General features: G+C 38.6%; 1 protein-coding gene across 7 annotated transcripts in view; it reads right to left on the reverse strand.

Annotated features, from left to right (window-relative positions):
- The window catches only part of Nrg3 (neuregulin 3), a 1,012,378-nt gene that overhangs the window by 23,067 nt on the left and 966,649 nt on the right, over positions 1 to 22,662 (reverse strand). For all 7 annotated transcript variants that reach the window (XM_042690311.1, XM_042690313.1, XM_042690312.1 and 4 more), the window contains exons 5-6: positions 17,480 to 17,582; positions 9,264 to 9,390 (exon numbers count right to left, since the gene is read on the reverse strand). In XM_042690311.1, coding sequence (XP_042546245.1) covers positions 9,264 to 9,390; positions 17,480 to 17,582 — 230 coding nt within the window. The remainder of the gene's footprint in view (positions 1 to 9,263; positions 9,391 to 17,479; positions 17,583 to 22,662) is intronic.

The raw sequence follows: 22,662 nt of genomic DNA on the forward strand, positions 1-22,662 counted from the left end.
GTGTTTGTTTTCTAATAAACTTTCCTATTACCTTCACTGTGTTGAAGTCTTGCCTAAATTTTTTTCTTGACAATACAAGGACTGAAGTCAACTTAACTGCCCTAAATTGCCTGAACACATTTGAAGCCATTGTCAGGGACATTAGGGATTAAGTATATCTTTTTCTGATTTGGATTTATCAAAAGGTAACACAACCACTGTATAGAAGAAACAGCCTAACAGATGCTTTCTCTGGGTTCTGTAAATTAACTAAAAGCCACTACATTTCTATCTGTGCCTTTGATCTGAGCTAGTCTCTGCTGCAGTCCTTTTCCAATCATCTTCTTTTCCAGAAAAGAAAAAATTCACAGATAAGCACCTTGTGTGGAAAGAAAACTGGCCTTTAACCAGCCACTACCTTCTTCTTATCAGCTTAAAGAGAGCAGTCCAAAGCTCAAGTGACCACCTATTTCCTCTTCCTGTTCTAGTAATAAACTGATGGCAACTTTTCCACAACTCCTCGGGGACAAAGACACAGATTATGTTCAGCCAGACTAGATCCATGACTTGGGACTACACATACATTTGGGTACCATCTAGGGGCCATGAATTATTTGTCTCCATCAAATTAAATAGATAGATTAGATCAGATAGATAGGTAGATAGATAGAGATAGAGATAGATAGAGATAGATAGATAGATAGATAGATAGATAGATAGATAGATAGATAGATAGATAGATAGATAGATAGATGAGGCTGGCTAAATGGCTGCAGGAGCAGAGTTTATAGGAAAGTAAGAATAAGACACCATGGGAAACCGAGGAAAATCCTCTCAGTTACTGACAGGTTGGTATAAGTCTCCCAACCCAAACTTCTAACTGGGAAGGGTTGCATTGCCATTTGATGTCTTATCCACCTGCTTCCCAGGGTGGAGGAAGAAAAGGAGGGAAGAGAGGAGGGCCACTCATTATTTGATGTAAGAAGACAGTAATGGATAGCCCGCTGTAGCTTCAAGGGCCCCGTCTTTCATAGCCCATTTGTTGAGTGTCAGCTCCTCCATCTGCTTGAGCCACATCCCTGCACCCCAAAGGAATGTGCTCTGATCTCCTGGGCAGGTCAGCTTCGGTGTCATCAGGGGCTTTGCCTTCATAAAGCTATGATCTCAGCTTTCTAGAAGCTTCAGGAAGAAGAGCAGTATAGGTTTCACCTGACTCTGTCTGCTTTCCCAGGGTCTCCAAGAAGGGGAGGAGCATTAATGCCGCTGGATTGCCCTCTATGCTTATCTGTCTATTCATTCCCCTTTTGTCTCCCTTTCTCATCTCCTGCCCCTACTCTCTCTATTGAACCTGAGTCACTGTCTGTACGCCTAAAGATGACCGAAGATGTACTGAAGTCCTGACTTCTTCTGACTACCATGTCAAAAAGATACTTCCTCTGCCATTCACCATGTCTCAATATTTATCATATGGAGGAAAGAGGCTGAAACTAACTTGAGATTCCTGGACTTGGGCCTGAAGTCTAAAAATCAGTTTCATGTGTATAATTTCCTCCCATTTACTTTGTGACTATACATTCTTTTTTTTTTTTTTTCCTTTAGGTTTACCAGAAAAGAACAAAGCATCTCTTTCCCTGCACTTCATTAAAAACTTTTCCATACTGTGATGGCTCTGATAATTATAATTCTGTTCTCAGCACTTTCTCATAAATGAGGATAGTTCATGTCTGTGAGTCACAAGTGATTTATTTGTCAATGAAGATAGACACTAGATGCTTCTGAAACCCTGCCAGGAAAATCCACTCTCGCTGTATGCTATCTGTGTCAAGTTCTTCCAGAATATCTTGTTACTTACTTGACTAGGTGTTTCACATCTTGTTAAATGATTATAAAGTAAAACTCTTCCCCATGAATGTTTAATGAATGTAAGGGAATGCCAGAAGGAGACAATTCATTTGGTGAACACTACAATTTGTGAAGAATTTCAAATAGTTAACTTGGGCCTCAAGATAAAACGAAGACAGATTTTGTCTGATAGGCTTAGCCGACAGGACTTTTTTCCCTATCTCAGGAGTGCTAGCTGACCATGATACTGTGTGCCTCTCCTTGCATTGGCAATATATGCCTGTAGCAGCAGGAAACTTGGTGGTGAAACTGAGGGCTCAGAATTTCCTAATCATCACATTTAGAGTTCTGGACATCCTCACTACCCTTGCCATTTGGAAAGAAAAGGGCACTGCAACTCAAAATATCATGTTCAGAGTCAACTTCGTGGCCCTTAAGAATCATAGAAGTTAATCATTCCCAAAAACTATACAAATTAACTCCTCTATCCCTTAGACAAAGCTCCTCAGGTGACTATCCTCTTTCAGGACCAGTCTTGCTCAGTGGGAATTCCATTTTTTGGTTGTTTTCCTGTTTGTTTTATTTTGGTTGACACCTTCACACCCAATCTTCCTTGCCAATGGATTTCATTCCTTGATTCCTGGACTCAGTGAAAGGAGGACTCGGAGGAAAGCAGAGGAAGAAGCCTGAGATAAAGCAAGGAAGCTAGCTAGCTGTGGGGTTGAACTTTAGCAGGCGTTGCCATGGCTGGGCCAAAAGAGCTGTCAACCTTTCACAATGCTGGCCATCTGCAAGGTCATAGTGATGGCAAGGTAGTCGAAGAAACAGGCAGCCTATAGAACATGCAGCTGGCGGAATAACCAAAACCTGCCCGACAATGAAATGGAGGCAGAGAGCTACAAAAGAATGAGGAAGTAAAACCCGATGGAATAAAGATAGAAGAAAGAGAAAATAAGGACCAGAACAAAATATTTGGCACTACAAACAACTACCAACCAGAAAACAGTTTCCAAGAACACTACTTCTCACTGATTTACCCAAGGGCAATGTCTGCAATAAAGACATTGGCTCAAGATGTCTGACATGAGCTGAGTGCTGTCTTCTCTGACACATGCTATCTTTCTCAGCCATATTCCTTTTCTAATAAACTTTTGTGTTGCCTTCACTATGTTCACCACTTGCCCGAATTCTTCTCTTTTGTTGGATGAAAGAACCAAGGTCAAATTAATTGGTCTAAATTTCCTTTAACATGTTTGGTGCATTCGCTGGGAAGTTAGGTAGTAATTATGTCTTTTTTTTTTTCTGACTCAAATTCATCCAATGGTAGCAAAGGAAAAAAAATGGAACAGTTTTTACTATTTATTGTTTTTGTTGTCAACACTGGTATTTTCTCATAGTTCTTGCCAAAATAATAATAGTAAACCTAAGATGCAAAAATCCTTTCAATGCAAATTTTCCATGAATGTATTTACATTTTAATAGGCGTCTCAAAATTCTTAGGACAAAGTGAGATTGCATTTTGCTTCCCTCAGACTACCTGTGTGTTAGGGCCTTCAAATGCACTGAACAATGCATGCTTCTCCTTATAGCTTTTAAGAATAGCTTTGGAGGAAAGCAAATGTTAAGTTTTTCTGTTCCTTTTTAGTGGATGATTAATATCTATTCGCCATCACTGTTTTCTCTCAAAAACTTAAAGCATAGAAAATTGCAGTCAAATTGCTATTTGCTTCCTGTAATAAAATTGTGAGCAAAGGGTATCAGCATGTAATTCACCAAAGAGGAAATTTGACGAGAAATATGTGGACAGAGATAATACTTCACTATCAAATAAAGAAATGCAAATTTCAAAGAATGCTATTTTCTCCTATTAAATTAGCAAAGGAAATGGTGATAAAGATAGAAGAGGACTGCCGGTGACCCACATTGCCTTTGAGCTGAAACTGACATGTGCCTTGGGGAAGCAATTTGTTCATCTCTATCTAGTCAATGGGGCCAGCTCAGTGAACACCTGAGCCCAAGCCAGTAATGTGTGAAAGTCATAGCTTTGTACACATACCTCTTCTATGCAATTTGCTCTCCTCTTACAAGTCCTGGAAACACCTTCCTTCATATGTATTGTCTCCCTGGACTCTTATTTTTTGCTTAGCCATTTTCTCTAATGAATGTGTGGTGTTAGCAATTTACAGCACATTTCAATGACGCGATGGCTTATGTGTAGTGAAATGCCAGGATATGCTATCCCAAGATAGGGCATACAGATAATGTTGAGCTAAAGGCCATGGGGAACAGGCTAATCCAGGAAAAGCTCTACAAACAGGGCAGAAATTTTCCATTTGTAAAAAAAATTTGGGTTTGCAAAAATATATCTTTTGACTTGTCTGAAAAGGAGGACAGCACCTAGTGACAGAGAAGAAATTAAGTCTGTCATGACAGACCACACCAACAACTTTTGTATTAAATAATTTTCTTGCTCTCCTACCTGAAACAGAAGTCCCAACACCTTTTACCTTTATTTTGAAATGGTATTTAAGCCTAAATTCTCAGTTACCCTTACAGAAATACATTTCTGGGTATTCCATGTGTTTCATGCGTGATGTACTTGTTAATACAACATCTGTGTCTTCTTTTATTAATCTGCTTTTTGTTATAGGGCCTAGTGGGAAACTTAGGAGTAAAATATCGTTTTTTCTTCTATATTTCTTCTTATCCAACGATACTATGAATAAAAAGACACTCTATACTCATACCTTCTCTTGAGGCCTCTGGAAACGACATAGTTGAGACCCTTATTGTCTTTTGACAATGCGCAAAATAGTAGGGCCAGCTGGGCTGGAGAGAATAGTAGGGGGAAGGGAAAAGGAGCTAGCATATTTGAATATTGAAAGTCCTTCTTGGTTTTCTTTCTTTCTTTGATCTTTTGCTAGTTCTAGGGCTTTATAGCAAGGTCTGGGCAATGTCCCTAAGCTTCATTTGCCCAAGGCTAGCACTCTCCCCCTTGAGCCACAGCGCCATTTCCAGCTTTTTCTGTTTATGTGGTACTGAGGAATTGAACTCATGCATGCTGTTCAAGCACTTTACCAATAAGCTACATTCCCAGCCCAAACTTCTTTCTTGAAATTCCATTTCTAATAATTCTCTTCAAATGAGATCTGGGAGAACCTACAAATGGAATTTTATTTTAGTATTATGGATTGCAGTAAAGATTACAAAAGAACCTTAGTGAACATCTGTCAGGATGGGGTAAGAAAACTGGAGTGGCTCACTTAAATGACAATGAAGTGATCTTCCCACGTGAGTTAGTGGCAATCCTAGAGCAGGTGGAAGTGTTTTAGTGGTGTTAATCTTATGTTAGATGAAAAGGAAGGGGACACTACAATGCACCTATTCCGGCTGCAGCACCACTCTGTGAAGATGTAGTGAGAGATGAGGACTCTTTTGATCTAACTTGTTTCAACCATGCCTCATCTTTGGAACATAAAAATTATGACCACGCTAGGTACTAGGGGCTCATGCCTGTAATACTAGCTACCCAGGAGACTAAGGACTGAGGCTCAAAGCTATCCCCAGCAGAAATGCCCAGGAGATTCTGATTTCCAGTTAAAGAGCCAAAGCTTTGGGAATCTGCAGGGCCTTGAGTTCAAGTCCCAATATAGAAGTGTACACACACACACACTCACACACACATACTCACACTCCTACAATCTCTCAACATGAAAGCTTTCATCCCTTACTCCTGTTTCTCAGTAAGTGACTGGAGCAAACACAAACTTAGATACCAATAGCTCTGGACTGGCTGATTTCCAAGAAAGACCTCTAGCCCCTTCTAAGTACCTGCTTGAAACTTCAAGCTGCCAAAAATGCTCTTAAAATTTCTTCTAACCAGAAAAACAATCACCTTATCAATACGTTAGAAACAATAGCAAGAAAGAAAAAACCACTTGTGTCCTTATCTTGGGGTTAATTTCCCCTAACATCACCTTATCTGACCTTTTCTGCTTGTCTCAGACATATACTAGTTATTGCAAATAAGGGAAACCATGGGACCTGTGTTTCTTTGGGCCTCGATTACTTCACTTAATATAATTTTTTCTAAGTCTTTCCATTTCCTATCAAATGGAACATTTTATAAGGTGATCGTTTTGGTTTTTTTTGCTTTGTATGTCCCTCCGCCACAGTATAACTCCTGTTTTCACTGTATTTGATATTGGTATAATTTGGAGAGGAGAAGGGAAAAAACCAAATTATTTAAATAGAGATACAGGTGGACCCATGGTAACAATGAGATGTACAAGACGCTATGTTGAAAAACGAACTTTACAATTTAGGTTAGGGGGAGTGTGGTTGTGGAGATGGGAGGGCAGGGATGGTAGGGGAAAAACAAAGGAGGAGGCAACAATGCTTGATAAGAAATGTACACATTACCTTGCTCATGTCATTGTACCCCTCTGTATGGTATTTTCACAATACAAAAACTTATTAAAAAATTTCTTCTAACCAATACCTCATGGTAGGTCCTTGACTTGACTCTCTAAAACATTTTCTAAAAAAAAAAAGGAGAGGATGAATATACATCTCCTATACCTCACAAGGTCTTGCCATTCCTTTGAAATGCAACCATCAGAAAAGATAGTCCCTGTGCCCCAGTCTCAGTGAGAGAACTGAATTCTTACCTTAACGCTGGCTAGTAACTGCCAGACTGTAGATATAGGAGCCTAAAGGCATTGACAATGATCAGACCTGTGTAGATTTTCACAAGCTCTTGCTTGTTTGAGTTTCTGTGAAAGGCCCAGTCAACTCTACCTCGTAACAATAAGCACAGTTCATATTGAATGCCCTTCCCTATTGCAAAGGTATATTACTGGTTACCAGGCTCTCTCTATTGCTTCAACAGAGGTCCAGCTTTGCTTATCTGAGATAGGACCAGTTGCTAAGGAACAGATATCCTCATCACCAAGATTTTGAAGGTCCTGGGATTACATTCATTAGAAATCATTAGCGAGAGCATTCTTGTTCTGAAAAGAGCAATCCCCGCACCTTACCATGAATAAAAGTTGAAGGAAACTTCGCTGGTGAACAATTCTGATTTATGAATTCACATTAAACTATCTAAGTACATCTGTTATGCACATGATAATGGCAACTTTCTGGGTATAATGATTTCTTAGAATCACAAATGATGTGTAAATTCCCCGCTATTTAAGCATTGGGAGGGGTAAGGGTGTCCAGGGTGATTGGCTATTATTCTCAAATGCTAGGTTTACACCATGGCCTTTGTCCCTTTCTTTCCTGCTTCAGAATCTAGAAATACAATCTTGTGTGGCAGCATAGAATTGCTACTGTCAGGGGAATATTTCAGTGTATATCAGAGAACCTTCTCCTGTCTTTATTGTTTTGTAATATATCTCAGAATTAAGAGATCGACCTTTTAATAAAGAATGTAGGAGGAATAGAGTTTGCTTTAAGTTTCAGTTCTGGGGACTGTGTAACGGTTAATGTTAGGAAAATTGCTTCTGGGACAATATTTCTCATCTGTCCTCTCAAACACACATCTTGGAATGACCTAAACAAAGCACAATTCTTAATGTCTCATATTTTTTTTTAAATATCATTTCTCAGTGTGCTAGTTTCTTGCCCTTATCCCTTTAACAACGCAGTTAATATTTAGTGCCCTTTGAAATCCATTTGGAGCCAGGTGCAATGGCTCAAGCCTGTAACTGTTATTAACTGGGAGGCAGAGACTGGAGGATTTCCACTGGAGGCCATTCCAGGGACTAAAGTTCATGTGACTACATCTCAATTGGTTGTTGCGCGTGCCTGTCATCACAAGCTACAGGGGAAGCACAGTGAGGTGTAGCGGTTATCCCAGTGACCAAGGAAAGGACATGGAGGATTGCAGTCTAGGCAAGTGTGGGCATAAAGTCAGACCCTATCTCAACTATAAGGAATACATAAAGGGATAGGTAGAGGGGTCCAATAGTATAGTACCTGCTTAGCAAGTATAAGGCACTGAGTTCAAAACCCAGTGCCACCAAAACCTAAACAGAAAGAAAAGAGAGACCCATAGCTGGAGACTGGCCATGATCTAAGGCAGCCCCCAGGTGTCCCACAACCCCCTCCCCACATTGCTTCCCCTCCTCCAGCCTCTGCTACATTGCTCAGCATTTCAGTGCAAATTCTGCTTGGAATTCTGCTGGGGGCTGTAATTTCTTAATACTAAGAAATACTATAGATCCCATATAGCAGGAAGAATTTGTTTCAAAATAAAAGATTCAAACAGTTTTTGTTATGGTTGTTCTTTTGCTGGGCTCCAGTGGCTCATGCCTGTAATCCCAGCTACTCAGGAAGCTGAGATCTGAGGGTTGCTATTCTAAGCCATCTCAGGCAGGAAAATCCATGAGACTCTTATCTCCAGTTAACCACCAAAAGAAAGCAGAAGGCAAGGTGTGACTCAAGTGGCAGAACGTTAGCCTTCAGCAAAAAAGCTCAGAGACAGTACCAAAGCCCTGAATCTAAGCCCAACAAATGGCACCAAATAAAATATAAAATATAATAATTTTTAAAGAGATACTTGTTTATTCCATGATCAATATAGGCAAAATACATAATCATGGCATGAAAGTTAAAGCAGTCAGTGACTCCAGAGTTTGGCCGACACAGAGACTCCAGTGACAGGGCATAGTGTATTCTCATGGCATGCATAACCTCACCAAAGGTTTTGTTTTTTGTTTTTTGCTGGTCCTGAGGCTTGAACTCAGGACCTGAGCACTGTCACTGAGTTTCTTTGGCTCAAGGCTAACACTCAACCACTTAAGCCAAAGTACTACTTCTGGCTTTTTATGTTTATATGGCACTGAAGAATCGAACTCAGGGCCTCATGCATGTTAGGCAAGCATCTACCTCTAAGCCACGTTCCCAGCTCATCACCAATGGTTTTGATTATAAGGGTTTAATGACAAGACAGGAAGGAACAGCTAGCTTGTCAGATAGGGTGCTGGCTAGGGAAGCTTCTTGCTTCCATTGCAGACCCTAGGCCGGTCTTGTCCCCAGGCCCTTCTTTCAAAAAAATTGATGGGTCCAAAAACCCTAAAGCTTATATTGTTATCAGAAGTTAATTCATATGACAGATTATAATCAGAAACAGAGACCTAACTTTTCTCATTTTCATCCAACACCCACACACACCCACACATACATGTGTACACACATATGTATATATCTAACCATGTGTACAAATATTGCATAGACACATGCACACAATAAACTGCAACATGATTTAAGCCCATATATATATATATATATATATATATATATATATACAATATATAATATATAGCATAATATAATACATATACAGGTCTAATCCCAGGCTTTCTCCCCACCCCCACCACCCTTTAATCCTGCTCTAAGCTCGGCTACCGGAGATGTGGAGGCATGCGACTCACATTTTGCAGCTGGACGTGGCTCTTCACCAAGCTCTCTGACTTTGACATGGTGCTGGATACTTTGAGACTGTAGTTTTTACCATTCTGTGACTCTTTCAGCTGCTCTTGGATTTGTTTAGCTTGCTTCCTGCAGAAATGAATGTGTGCATAAGTATCGGTGTACATTTTACTGTATTTTTAATTCTTGAGGTTCATTCATCCCCAGAGTCTATCTCTGCCATTCGCTAAAGCTAGATATACTCAGTTAAGCAAAGAAAGTCCTTCTGTCATTTCCAACCACATCAAGAAACACTTTGAACTTGAAGAGTCCTGATAATTGTTTAAGATGATCCATAGGTTCATAGTCAATGGTGCTACAAAGGCAGCCAAGAATCAATCATCTTCTTGACCTCCACGAATGCAAGAGGCTCTGGGTTCTAAGTACTCAGCTACAAAGAGTTAGACATGCTGTGGAAAAATGGAGAAGTGACTAAAAGAAATGACTAAAAGAAGCTTCGGTCTGGGAGGCATATATAACATATTTGTAAAGGTGCATTTATGTCTTTTACAATTGAAATATGCATAGCACATACAGAAGCTCTGAATTTTCTTTTTAGATGGAATCTTGCTGTTTGCTGGAGCTGGATGGTAGCACCTTCTTTATGCGTCCTGTGTAGCTAGGATAGCAAGCATATATGCCATTGCAGTAGTATTTTCTGCTGAGATAAAATCTTGCAAGCTTTTTTGCCCACACAGGCCTGGAACCACAATCCTTTTGATCTCAGCCTTCCATATACATGGCATGACAGGCACATAATACCCAGCTCCTGGTTGCAATAGAATCTCTTGAACTTTGTTCCTGGGCTGGCCAGAACTGTCCTGTTTATTCTTCCCACATAGCTGGAATGGCAGGTATGAATTACACTCAGCTTTTTCCATGCAGATAGAGTGAGTCTTGTGAAATGTTCAACATTGGCATTGAACCATGATCCCCTTAATTTCTATCTCTTGAGTAATTAGGATTATAGGCATGAGTCATCAGGCTCTTGGCCAAACATAGTTACCTTTTTTTATTCTACCTTATTTTTTTAATTTTAGAATTTAAATAGATGTATAAAGTAGTTACCCCTTTAAAGAGATAATGATCACATAATATAATACCATATGCCATTTGATGTGTACTAACTCATTAATTCTTTCCAATAGTTCTATGTCAGGAGATCATCCATCACACCCACTCAATAGATGAGTAAATTAAGAAACAAAAAGTTAAATCACTTTAGAGTCACATACTCACTCCACACCAGAGCTGAACAATCTGTCTACCTTTTCTATATTCAGAATGGCCCTGCAGAAGTATCAAGCCACAAGCATATATAAACTCTCCCTCAGCTTTTCAGTGGGGAAGCTGAGATTGTTGTTCGTTTTTGGCTTGTTTGTTTGTGTTTGGACTCCAGGTAATCCCACATGCACCTGGTGAGTGACTAGGCTTGGGTCATTCCATGCATATTTCAGAAGGGTAGAACAAACAAGAGCCTGGTTAGCTGCTTTTCCCCCAGGACTTTCAAAGCAATTATTTATCAGTCGAGGACACAGTAGCCTCCAAAACAATTCTATACAATCATCCTTACACAGGCCCTCCATTCCTTCCATTCACTATCAAGGTTAGAGCCATCTGAGCCATCCATGGAACATGTCAGGGAAGCAGTTTCCTCCTCAGAACACGGGCTCTGTTCTCAAAGGATTGGAATTTGAATTCCGGCTCTGCCATCTACCAGTGTTGCTGTCCTAGCATTTCCTTAAATGTCTCTCAGTTTCCTCTCCTAGGCCTGGAGCTCACTGGTGCCATGTTCCACAGATGCCACAGCCGCTTAATGAGAGAGGACCATGAATGCATTCATCTCTTCCTCTTCATCATGTTGCCTGTTCAGTCTAGAGGAAAGATACTGAAGAGGAATTAGAACACTGGGCCCAAGATAAAGGAAAAGATCATAGTAATTGCATCTCACAAGTCCCCAGGATTTTCCAGAGGATTTGGAGATGATGAATCTCTAGTTCCTCCTTTGGATTTACGGCACCAGTGTGATGTAACTGTTTGTGTATTACTTCTTATCTTTTCAATTATTGGAGGGTTTTTATCTCCAACATACTTAGTTGTCTAATCCAGTTTTAATAATCTATCTACCTCCTAACAGTTAATCTATACCCTCTTATTAAAAGTAAGTTTATCATATGAACCACAACTCTTATCTGGGATTCAGTCTTGAAGCCAACAGGAAATTAGGAGATGTCACATAAATTATCACCAAGCAATAAAAGGAGACACTTGGCACTGAGCAAGAACTCAATTATCTTCCTACGAATTAAATAAATAGACACTGTCTCTTTGGCGATCTCATAATTCAAAGTTCAGAAAATACAAATTTTAACAGAAATAATCCCCCTTAATATATTTAACTCTATTTCCTGGAGCCTTTCATAATTTACCTTCCTCCTATGCAAATCCTGACACAATAATGTTCCAGTAGAAATGACTTTTATGCCTTTGCTTTTCTCTATCCTTCATGCCTTCATGTCTCCTGTTCTTCTATTTTTCCTAAGCACAAGGCTATATTCTCCCCATTGCAAAAGGTTTTTCTCCCCATTGCAAATGGATGAGGAGAGACAAGCAACTGATTGTATTACTGTCATTACTGTTGACTTTTTTATGAGAACAGTTGCGCTCAGGAAAACAAGATTGTGTACAAGATTGTATGCAGGGCATCTGGAATGTGACCTGACCACAAAGTCAGCATTGAAACCCATAGTCCATTGAGTACAAGATTTTTCTGGCCAAGCCCATTAAAAAAGAGATATATTTAATAGGAATAGGAGGAGCTATCTCATGCTGATTGGCTGACACTATTTGTAGCGTCATGGGTTAAGTTCCTGAGAAAACACTCTGTGAAAAGAGATAGCCCATAGGACTTGGATGAAGGGGATAATTTTGGTATCAACACTTGCAAAAATGTAGGAAAATAAAGAGCAAGACTAGGCAGATAGGGAAGCAGAAATGGGATGTGCTCTTAGGGAGAATCTCGATTTTTAAAAAAAATCCATGAGGATTTTAAAAGTTGGCTTGGTTGAGCCCTTCTCCACCCACTAATTTGGGGTAAAGTTCTAGTCTTCAGAGCTTCACATTGACCTGTCATTGGAAGTGAGTTTTCTCAGACTAGGGTATGTGAACAAGGCTGGTAAATTCCTTCACAGCAAGGTGGAGACGAAGGCCTCCATTACTGAAATCGAAGACGGCAGAGATTCAGAGCATACTCAAGATCCAATCTTTCTTACACAGGAAGTAGCACATTCTAGGAAGAGACAGGCTGTCACTCTGTGTATATTTTGCTGGGAACACCAATTTCCATTTTGCTACCCTGTTTTCCTAGTTCTCATAGTTACCCAACATAGGTTCTGCCTCTGGAAACATTTCCCCTATTCCAATTCTAGTTTTCCAGTTGAATCAAGTACAAATCTCCTAGAGCAACTTCATATATCTTACCTATGTACATTGCAAAAAGAGCAAACCTTTAAGAGACTCTGCTTGACATTGGATACATGATGGCTGGACAGCCAATTAATATTTATATTATATATGTATATGGGAACATGTGGGCTTTATTGGGAGTGAAGAGAATAGAATTTGTTTCTGTCTTTTTAAATTTTCTCTCCCCCTCCAATCCCGTGCGTGTGTGTGTGTGTGTGAGTGTGTGTGTGTGTGTGTGTGTGTGTGTGTGTGTGTGTGTGTGTGTATGTATACCAGTATTAGAGATTGAACTCAGGGCTCAGGGGCTCATGTTCTCACTTCATTTTTTTATGGTGAAGGCTGGTGCTTTACCACTTGAGCCAAAGCTACACTTCTGGCATTTTTGTGGTTAGTTGGAGATATGACCCTCAAAGACTTTCCTGTCTAGGCTGGCTTCAAGCCATAATCTTTAGATCTCAGCCTCCTGAGTAGCTAAGAGTACAATTGCAAACCACTGGTGCCTGTCTCTCTGTCTTTTCCCATTGTTGAAGGATTCAGTTGACAATGTCAGGGGACCCTTTCAGTTCTAAGATATTCTTCATTTCTTTCTCACTGTGTCAACTATCTTAATGTTTTCATTATAACCTTTGCTCTAGTATATTTTTTTTGCAAAGGCAGACAATGCCAAGGATGACAGAAGAATGAATAAGCAACAGGTGTGTCAGAATCGGAGCAAGTATGCCAAGTAGAACATAATAAATAATAAGATTGTAAACTTTGGGCTAAGTCCCTGGTAAAGACATCTCTGTACGTTACACTATACCAAATAGATGTGTGGTGAACTTAATTCAATAATAATCATTGTACAGTGAATTTATTTGGAGGATTTAGAATCCTGAAGGAATAAGGTAAAAACATTATTCAATCTGGGTGCTGATGGTTCATGACTGTAATTCTAAGTACTCAGGAGGCTGAATATTAGAATCTCAGTTCAAAGCCAGGCCAGGCAGAAAAGTCCTTCATGCTCTGATCTCCAATTAACCAGTAAAAATCTGGAAGTGATGTGGTTCAAGCAGTAGAGCATCATCCTTGAGCAAAAAAAAAAAATCCAAGTGTGAGTGTGAAGCCCTAAGTTCAGGCTTGATCCCTCCCCCAAAGCTAGACATGGTCACATATAAATAGTTCTATTATCAGACTTTCTAGATTAAAACAAGAGAAGATCTATAGATAATTTGCTTATTTTCTAATTCCCAAGGTTTGGGATAGTGAACTAGAAATATGGGAATGAGCATAGAGGTATTAGTTTTAAAAATCGACATATTTTTTGAGCAATGTAGATTAAATGCTTGGTTTAAATAAGACTGAAAGGAAGTTATACTCGGAAATCATGATAGACAAAGGAATTTCATTCAAGGTCTCTGATGAGAAATATGTTTCCTGTGGACATGGCTTCAGTTTTCATTATTATTGTTACATACATTGTACATGTATGTACGTATATTTATTTATTTGTAAGACAGAGTCTCAATATGGAAACCACGCTGGCCTCTCACTCTTGGTCCTCTGGGCCTCAGCCTCCAAAGGGGCTGTGATGAGAGGCATGAACTACCACACTTGGCTCATTTATCTCTTCTGAGTAGAAATATGTCCTACATGGACAGGCAGATGGGCGGGACCCTAGTGGGTGCTCCTCCTTCTGTGGCGTCCTATGGGCTATGCAGGGTGAATCTGCTGTTGAACATTGTTGCCATTCAGCAAACTGACCCCTTGCTGAGCTCCAGAGCAGATGTTCTCAGAGCCCAGTTGTTTCCCAGAGATTGAGAGCTCCAAAGACAGAAATCCTCTAGTTACCCAGCTGTTCTGATACGTGATTACCATAATCAGCCTTTCCCTTAAATGTGATACAACTGCAAATTATACTCTAAAAATAAGTGATTAACTGCTTCTTCGCAGTAATTTGCTTATTGTTAAATACACCATCCCTTTCTCAGATGTAGTTCTAACAAGGAGACCCTTCCAACACCCTGGTGGGCGTTAATAGTCTCCCTGGACTCCGTTAAATGCTTTTAAAAGTGTATCTATCCAGTTTGTGTGGAAAGTCCTCAAGTGGAAAACTCTATTCAGAGCAATAGCAAGAGCCAATGTGGACTGCTTGTTTATATAGGTTTTACACCAAATATTATCCTATGAGAGTATTATCCCATTTGCTTCTTAACATAATCCCATAAGGTAGATAATGATTTTGTTCAATTTTACCAAAAAAGAAACTGAAACAAAAAGATTTGATTTTAAAAATGTGCTTAGTAACACATAACTGAAAGCCTGAAAATCTGAATCTAGACACTGGACTATGGCTGATTGAATGCAAATGCCTGATTGAACCAGCTGACCTCCCTGAGAAAACAAAGTCTTAAGAATTCTATCAGAAAGAATTTCTAATCCCTTCTGAGAGGCTCCCCCACTTAGCAAGGCTCAATGAGGCACTGGGATCGTAGTGTAGACCATGAGACTTAAACTAGAACTCCTCAGATTCAAAGCTCTCTATTTTCTATTTCTCACTGTTTCTTTAAGAAGTTGTGTGTGTGTGTGTGTGTGTGTGTGTGTGTGTGTGTGTGTGTGTGTGTCCTGGGACTTGAACTCAGGACCTAAGCACTGTTCCTGAGCTTGTTTGCTCGAAGCTAGCTCTGTACCACTTGAACTACAGCTCCACTTCTAGCATTTTGATTTTTTTTGTTGTTGTTTTTTTTGTTTTTCCGGTGTTTAATTGGAGGCAAAAGTCTCATGGAGTTTTCTTAGTAACTAGGGTTACAGGAGTGAGCCACCAACATCGGGCAACAAGTTAATATTTTAAAATAAGTTTCAGTGTCACCTGGTATTTTTTGAATCTAATTGTTCCCCAAAGGCCTGTATGTTGAAGTCATACACAGTCTCCAGTTTGATACATAGGGGAGGCAGTGGAATTTTAGGAAGGGCACATCCTTCATGGAGATGGTAAGATCCTGCCTCTTCCTCTTTTCCTTTTATTTTTTTTTCCCTCTTTTCCTTTTTATGTTGAGTCATGAGGTGAATGGACCTCTCACCCATGATGTGGAACCAAAAGCCACTGGGCCAGTCAATCATGGATGGAAACCTCCAAAATCATGACCCAAAATAGCAAACAATTCTTCATGTTATCATTTCAGGTACTTAATTAAAGGAACAGAAAACTAACAGCTGAAAAACAGGTAGCAATAATGCACAACATACAATATACATTAGCAGAGGATATTTCTGAATTGGACAGTATTGACTGTCATCACCAAGAACTGCCTAGGTGTGTCACCTTAGATCCTGTGATGTGTTAGATAAGGCCCTGGAATAGGAAAACAAAAATCTGTTTTATACTGCATTTATACTTATAAATATAAATATGTGTATATTTATATTTATACTGCATTTATATTATTTTATTAATGGTGATGTTTATCACAGTCATTAACAAAAGGGGAAACTAGGCCTAAGGCATTTTGGAATGCTCTTTTTTACATTTATTATGAAAATCTAAACCTCTACTAAAATGTATTGGTAGAATAATTGTTACTAATTCTGTATTCATTCCATGGTACTATGATTAATGCTTCAGGTATAATTGTAGAGCTCTTTAAAAGCTGATGTGTATTATAAACTGTGTCTTGGGAATTGATCCATTTTCAGAAGGACAAATAATTGGAATATATAGTTCCAATAAAACACAATTACAAGTTTGCCTGAATTTCATACAAGTGGTAGGAAGCAAATCTCTGTCAATGTTTTAAGGCTGGTGAACCCACACAGCTCATTTTTCAAATCAAATATTTCAATTTGTTTTTTTTTTTCAAGTGTAGATTATATCATTTCCACAAGTAACTTCATGAGAGTTTATTTAGGTAAGATATAAAGGCTCAAAAATATTTCCATGTGCATGTATATGTATATGCATTTGGGTATATTAACAGGGTTCAAATGCAGGGCTTCCTGATTGCTCAGATGGTACGCTATTGCTTGAGCCAAGCCTCCAAACAGGCTTTGCGCTGGTTAATTGGAGATGGAGTTGCATAGACTTTTATGCTGAATCTGGCTTTAAATGAAGAGCCTTTATATCCTGACCTCTTGAATAGCTTAGATAATAGGTATCATAGGCCACTGGCTCCCAGCTATACATACATTAATTCTACTTCATTAATCACAAATAAGTGTCTTCATCAGCAGAAGGCCCGGTTTTCCAGCACGTAAAGTTATGCATATTCCAATAGTCAATTGGTGAACCTGTGTACTTATCCTAGTATTTTTAATATTTGGCCAAAAGTTTTGTAAACATTGGTAAAAAAAGAATAAGAAAAGAAATGCATAGGGCGTTTTGTTTTTGTTTTTGTTTTTCAGAAAAAGCTGTGCTTAGGTTCCTGGCAGTGGATAACCCTGTTGAGAACAAGTAGCTTTTGAGTGACAGAGATAGAGTCTTTCGTGCATACAGGTAATAAACAGGTGCAAATGATTATTGCACCAATGATGGCCTTTTTCCTCCAGCCCACCCACACATGAAAGCATTCCCATGCCAGCACACATGCACGGCAGTCTACCATCATTCTAAGTCATTTTCAGATGCATGCTGGTCCCATTTGTATGAAATCCTTCTGCTTAGAGCAGAGGCTGAGAACATAAAGACAAAATGCTTTCTTTCAGAAAGTAACCTTTTAACACTTCAGAAAAATGGTCTTACTTGTTTTTGAAGTAGAATGCGGCACAGAATATGCCCACGATGACGAGTCCAAAGATGATACATGACATCGACAGCACCTGCCTTTGATACACTCCTTCACTCTCTGTGGATTTGAAAAACAGAATTAGAATGGATGCTAGCAGGGCTGAGATGCAGAATCTCTATCTTTATATTTCTGAGCAGGTAGAAGTTTTTCAAAGCTAGCTTTTTTGTCTGCTCCTGTCATGAATAGGGGTGGGGGAAGAACATGAGCAAGTTATTATAATTCAATTTCTTTGCAGACTTCTGTGGAATAACAAGCTGCCTTTTTCCCCCTCTTCAATCTACATGGCTACAGCAAAGCCCATATATACACGTGCATCACCATTATAAATCTTATTATCAAATGCCATTCTTTGACGTTAGGACATGTTAGAGATAGAGGTTTTGGAAATTGTGGTAGGGCCTAAGTTAATGAGTTAGAGAAAGAAATTTCTGCACTGTTTTGTGCTGACCATTGCTTTTAGTTTAGCTTTCTTTTTTTGGTTGGTGATGTTTCTGTGTATTCTGATTTTGGCCCTTGGCTATCTGTCTCCCATTCAACTTCCTGAAGCTATGATTAACACTCATGAAAGAGAATTTCAGTATGCACGTGAATGTTTTACTAACCCACGCTGTAGCATACCCCAGTAGCCATGTTCTGACATAGACATCTAAGCATCTATTACCAAGATTGGATGTTGTAGCTTATATGACAAATATTCCACTTTCAGTCACTGCAATTTACACTCCCAGTCTTGTCTCTAAAACATATCTACTAAAATGGTTCTTCCCATCCCACCAGCACATCGTGTCCAGCAGCATAGAGACCATGATACATACTTTAGTCATACTTGCTAATACCCTCACGTGCATCTCTGTTATTTTCCCTTTTATGTATTTAGTAAAATATCCACATATGAATCCAACCCTACCTTGAGCAGTTCAGAACTGAAGGAGAAGATTGGGAAGAAGGACATCAAGATTATAGAGATGTGTTTATCACTGAGATTCTCACCCATCAGCCCACTTCCAATTTTTAATGGTTATTTGTCCTGTCCACCCACTATTAAAATATCTAACATACACTCCCTCCTTCTCCTCTCAGGTCTTCATATATGGGATGTGGGGAAGCAGCAAGTATGGAAGAAAACTGAATCATTACTGGTGGGATTCTTTTGTTTTTATATTTTATTTTATTTTTAAATAAGTTTTTGTTGTGAAAATACTGCACAGAAGGGTTACAGTTACATGAGCAAGGTAATGAGTACATTGCCTCCTCCTTTGTTTTCCCCTACCATCCCTTCCCTCCCACCTACTCAACTATACTCCCTGCTCACTGCCCCCCATCTCAATTGTAAAGTTCGTTTTTTCAACATAGCGTCTTGTACATCTCATTGTTGTAATGGGTCAACCTGTATCCCTATTTAAACACTTTTATTTTTCCCTTCCCCTCCCCAAATTATACTAACCTCAAATACAGTGAAAACAGGGGTTATACTGTGGAGGAGGGATATACAAATGAACAAAAAAAATCACATGGTACCTTATAAATATACTAGAAACAATAGCAAGAAAGAAAAAAAAACCATTTGTGTCCCTATCATGGGGTCTATCTCACTTAACATAATCTTATCTGAACTTTTCTGCTTGTCCCGAACATATACTAGTTACTGCAAATAAAAGAAACCATGGGACCTATGTTTCTTTGGGCTTGGCTTACTTCATTTAATATAATTTTTCCCAAGTCTTTCCATTTCCTAACAATGGGGCAATGTCATTCTTTCTGATGGAGGCATAGAATTCCAATGTATCTATATATACCATATTTTCTTGATCCATTCATCTACTGAGGGGCATCTGGGCTGGTTCCATATCTTAGCTATGGTAAATAATGCCGCAATAAACATAAATGATCCTTAACAGAAAGAACAGTACTGGAGGACTATCAATACCAAATTTCAAACTCTACTACAAAGCCATAGTAACCAAAACAGCTTGGTACTGGCACAAGAAGAGACCTCAGGACCAATGGAATAGAATTAAAAACCCAGAAATGAACCCACAGACCTATAGTCACCCAATGTTGATAAGGGAACTAAAAAAATAGAATGGAAGAAAGCCAGCCTCTTCAGTAAATGGTGCTGGAAAAACTGGTTAATCACATATAGAAAACTAAAACTAGATCCTTATATATCACCCTGCCCCAGAATCAACTCCAAATGGATCAAAGACCTTGGATTCTAAGTAGATAGCCTGAAAATATTACAGGAAGGAATAGGAGAAACCCTAGGTCTCCTTGGCACGGGCCAAAATTTTCTTAATAGAGACCAAGAAACACAACACATCAAAGAAAGGTTGGACAAATGGGATTGCATGAAGCTGCAGAGCTTCTGCATGGCAAAGGACATAGTTAGCAAGATCAATAGAAAGCCCATGGATTTGGAGAAGATCTTCACTAGCCATACAACAGATATGGGTCTCATATCTAAAATATACTTCAAACTAAAAAAATTAAATCCCCCAACAACAAATCCTCAAAGAAACAACTATCCCATAAATAACTGGGCTGAAGACATAAAGAGAAACTTCTCTGATGAGGAAATAAGAATGTCCAATAGACACATGAAGAAATGCTCAATCACTCTAGCCATAAAAGAAATGCAAATCAAAACAATATTGGGATTCCACCTCTCTCTAGAAAGAATGGCTATAATTAAGAACTCTAATAACAACAGATGCTGGAGGGGATGTGGAGAGAAGGGAATCCTACTGCATTGTTGGTGGGAGTGTAAACTTGTTCAACCACTTTGGAAAGTAGTATGGAGGTTTCTCAGAAGACTCCCCATAGAGCTCCTCTAAGACCCAGCAATCCCACTTTTGGGCATTTACCCAAATGATCACAAACAAGACCATAGCAAAGCTACCAGCACAACTATGTTTATTGGGATTCTTAGCAGTACTTAAATGCATGGACAATATTGTGTTTCTGGATTAGAAAACTCAATGCTAAGATATCAGCTCTCCCCAAAATGATAGAGTAAGTACAATCCTATTGAAAATATCAGGAGATGTGTATTTTACAGAAACATACAAGTTGACTGAAAATGTTATATGGACATGTAAAAGACCTGTTTCAGTCTAAACAAGTTTTCTGAAGTCAAGAGAGCAAATTGCAGGACTTGGTCCCACGAGTTTTTTTTAAGCCTATAGCAATGGAAGTGACATGATATTTATCTAATTCAAGACAAAGAAATAAATGGAATAGATATGAGTCCAGTCCAAATATGTAAACATATTTGACTTTTGAAAAGAGATGAAAATGAATCTGAACAATGAAGATACTTTTACAAATATTACTATGTAAGACTAGTAGAGCCATAGCCATGGAAGTAAACATTAACCAGAATATCATACCTTACACAAATATAAACTCAAAAACAGAATAGATTTATACTAACACAAAAGATACAAAGTACAAATATTTAACAAATCAATAACATGGTCTTAAACTCTTCAATAACTCATAATGAAAATGAAAAGGGAAAATAATTGAAAACATTCAACAATGGACTTGTACCTACACTATACAAGAACTTAAGACTTACTATTGGAATAAGCAACTTGCTTTAACAATGGGGAAAATCTGAATAGACACTTCCCCAAAATATATAGCAGGTAAATACTTACCTAAAATATTCAACATAGCATTATGCAATTTCAAGTTAAACTTACAATTAGTTAGAAAATCAACTAGACTAGACTAGAATAGAACAGAACAGGACAGAATGACTTCTGTATCAAGTGTTGGCAAAGAATTGAAGCAGAGAGAGTTCTAGAGCACTCTTGTATTCATACTGGAAATGTAAAATGACATTCCACTTAATAACTAGCTTCACAGAAAGCTACAGATACACTTCAGCCTCATATTCCAAACATTCCATTCCTAAGCCTTTCATCAACAGTAAAGAAAGCATGATTTTAGTTGTGAGCTAATGAACACAAATGACCACAAAGACTTCAAGTTTAAAAGCCACAAAATGGAAATAATCCAGATGATCAACATCATAGCAGGTAAAAAGATAACTAAATATAGTATATCAATACAGTGGAATATGGTTCAGCAATTAGAGAAAACAAACTATTGATATAAGCAAACATGTGGAAGAGTCTCAGAATAATTATTCTGAGTGAAAGAAGTCAGAAAAATGTACAGGCTGCATAAACCAATATATATATATATATGTATGTATGTATATAGGTATATATATATATATGTATATAGATTTGTATAATGTATCTGGGTGTCTGTAGTTCACACCTATAATCTTAGCTATTCAAGTCGCTGAGATCTAGAGGAATGAATGCAGCCCTGCCGAAAAGTTTACAAGAGCCTATCTCCAAAATAACCAGCAAAAAGCAGGGCTGAAAGTGTGGCTCAAGTAGTAGAGCATCAGCTTTGAGCAAGCAAAAGGCCTTGGGCTCAAACTCCCATACAAGCAAAATGATAGTAATAATCATAGTAATGATAATGATTATAACAATAAAATTGAAATACTAACAGAAGCTATGAACACAAGTTTCTTGGGGGTGGAATGAAGGAAAGAGATGCAGCACAGGGATAAGATGAAGTTTTAGGATCCAGTGCTTTATTATTTCTAGTACTGTCATCCTTTCATGGGTGTAAGGTTATGTCAAGTTATGTCAAATTCATAGTTTTAAAGCTTTAACAATGAAGGAGAAATAGAAAAAGATAGAAATACACTTTCTGTTCCCCATGCAGAAAACATATAATTTAGGGACCCCCTAATTATGCATTTGAAATAAATGATTTATTTTATGTCAACTATAGTTACAAAAAATATGTATCCTGGAGGACAAATAAATATAGGGAATAATAAAATATATAGATTGTAGAGCATAAAATGGTACACAGCTGTTAACTTTTAACCTTCCATGATTACATTCCATAAACCATTTCGACACCAGAGGCAATATGAACTATTTTTTAAATTGGTTTTAATTTTGGAAGGGAGAGGGGAAGTTGTTGGTTTTCAGAGCCTCATAGTTGCTTGGCTTGTGTGCTAAACTGGTACTCTGTCACTTAAGCCATGCCTCCACTATTGCTTTTTGCTGGTTATTTTGGAGATGGAGTCTCATGGGCT

The sequence above is a fragment of the Dipodomys spectabilis genome, unplaced genomic scaffold (genome assembly GCF_019054845.1).
Source record: "Dipodomys spectabilis isolate Male_0828 unplaced genomic scaffold, ASM1905484v1 ptg000136l, whole genome shotgun sequence".
In the NCBI taxonomy this organism is placed as follows: Eukaryota; Metazoa; Chordata; class Mammalia; order Rodentia; family Heteromyidae; genus Dipodomys; species Dipodomys spectabilis.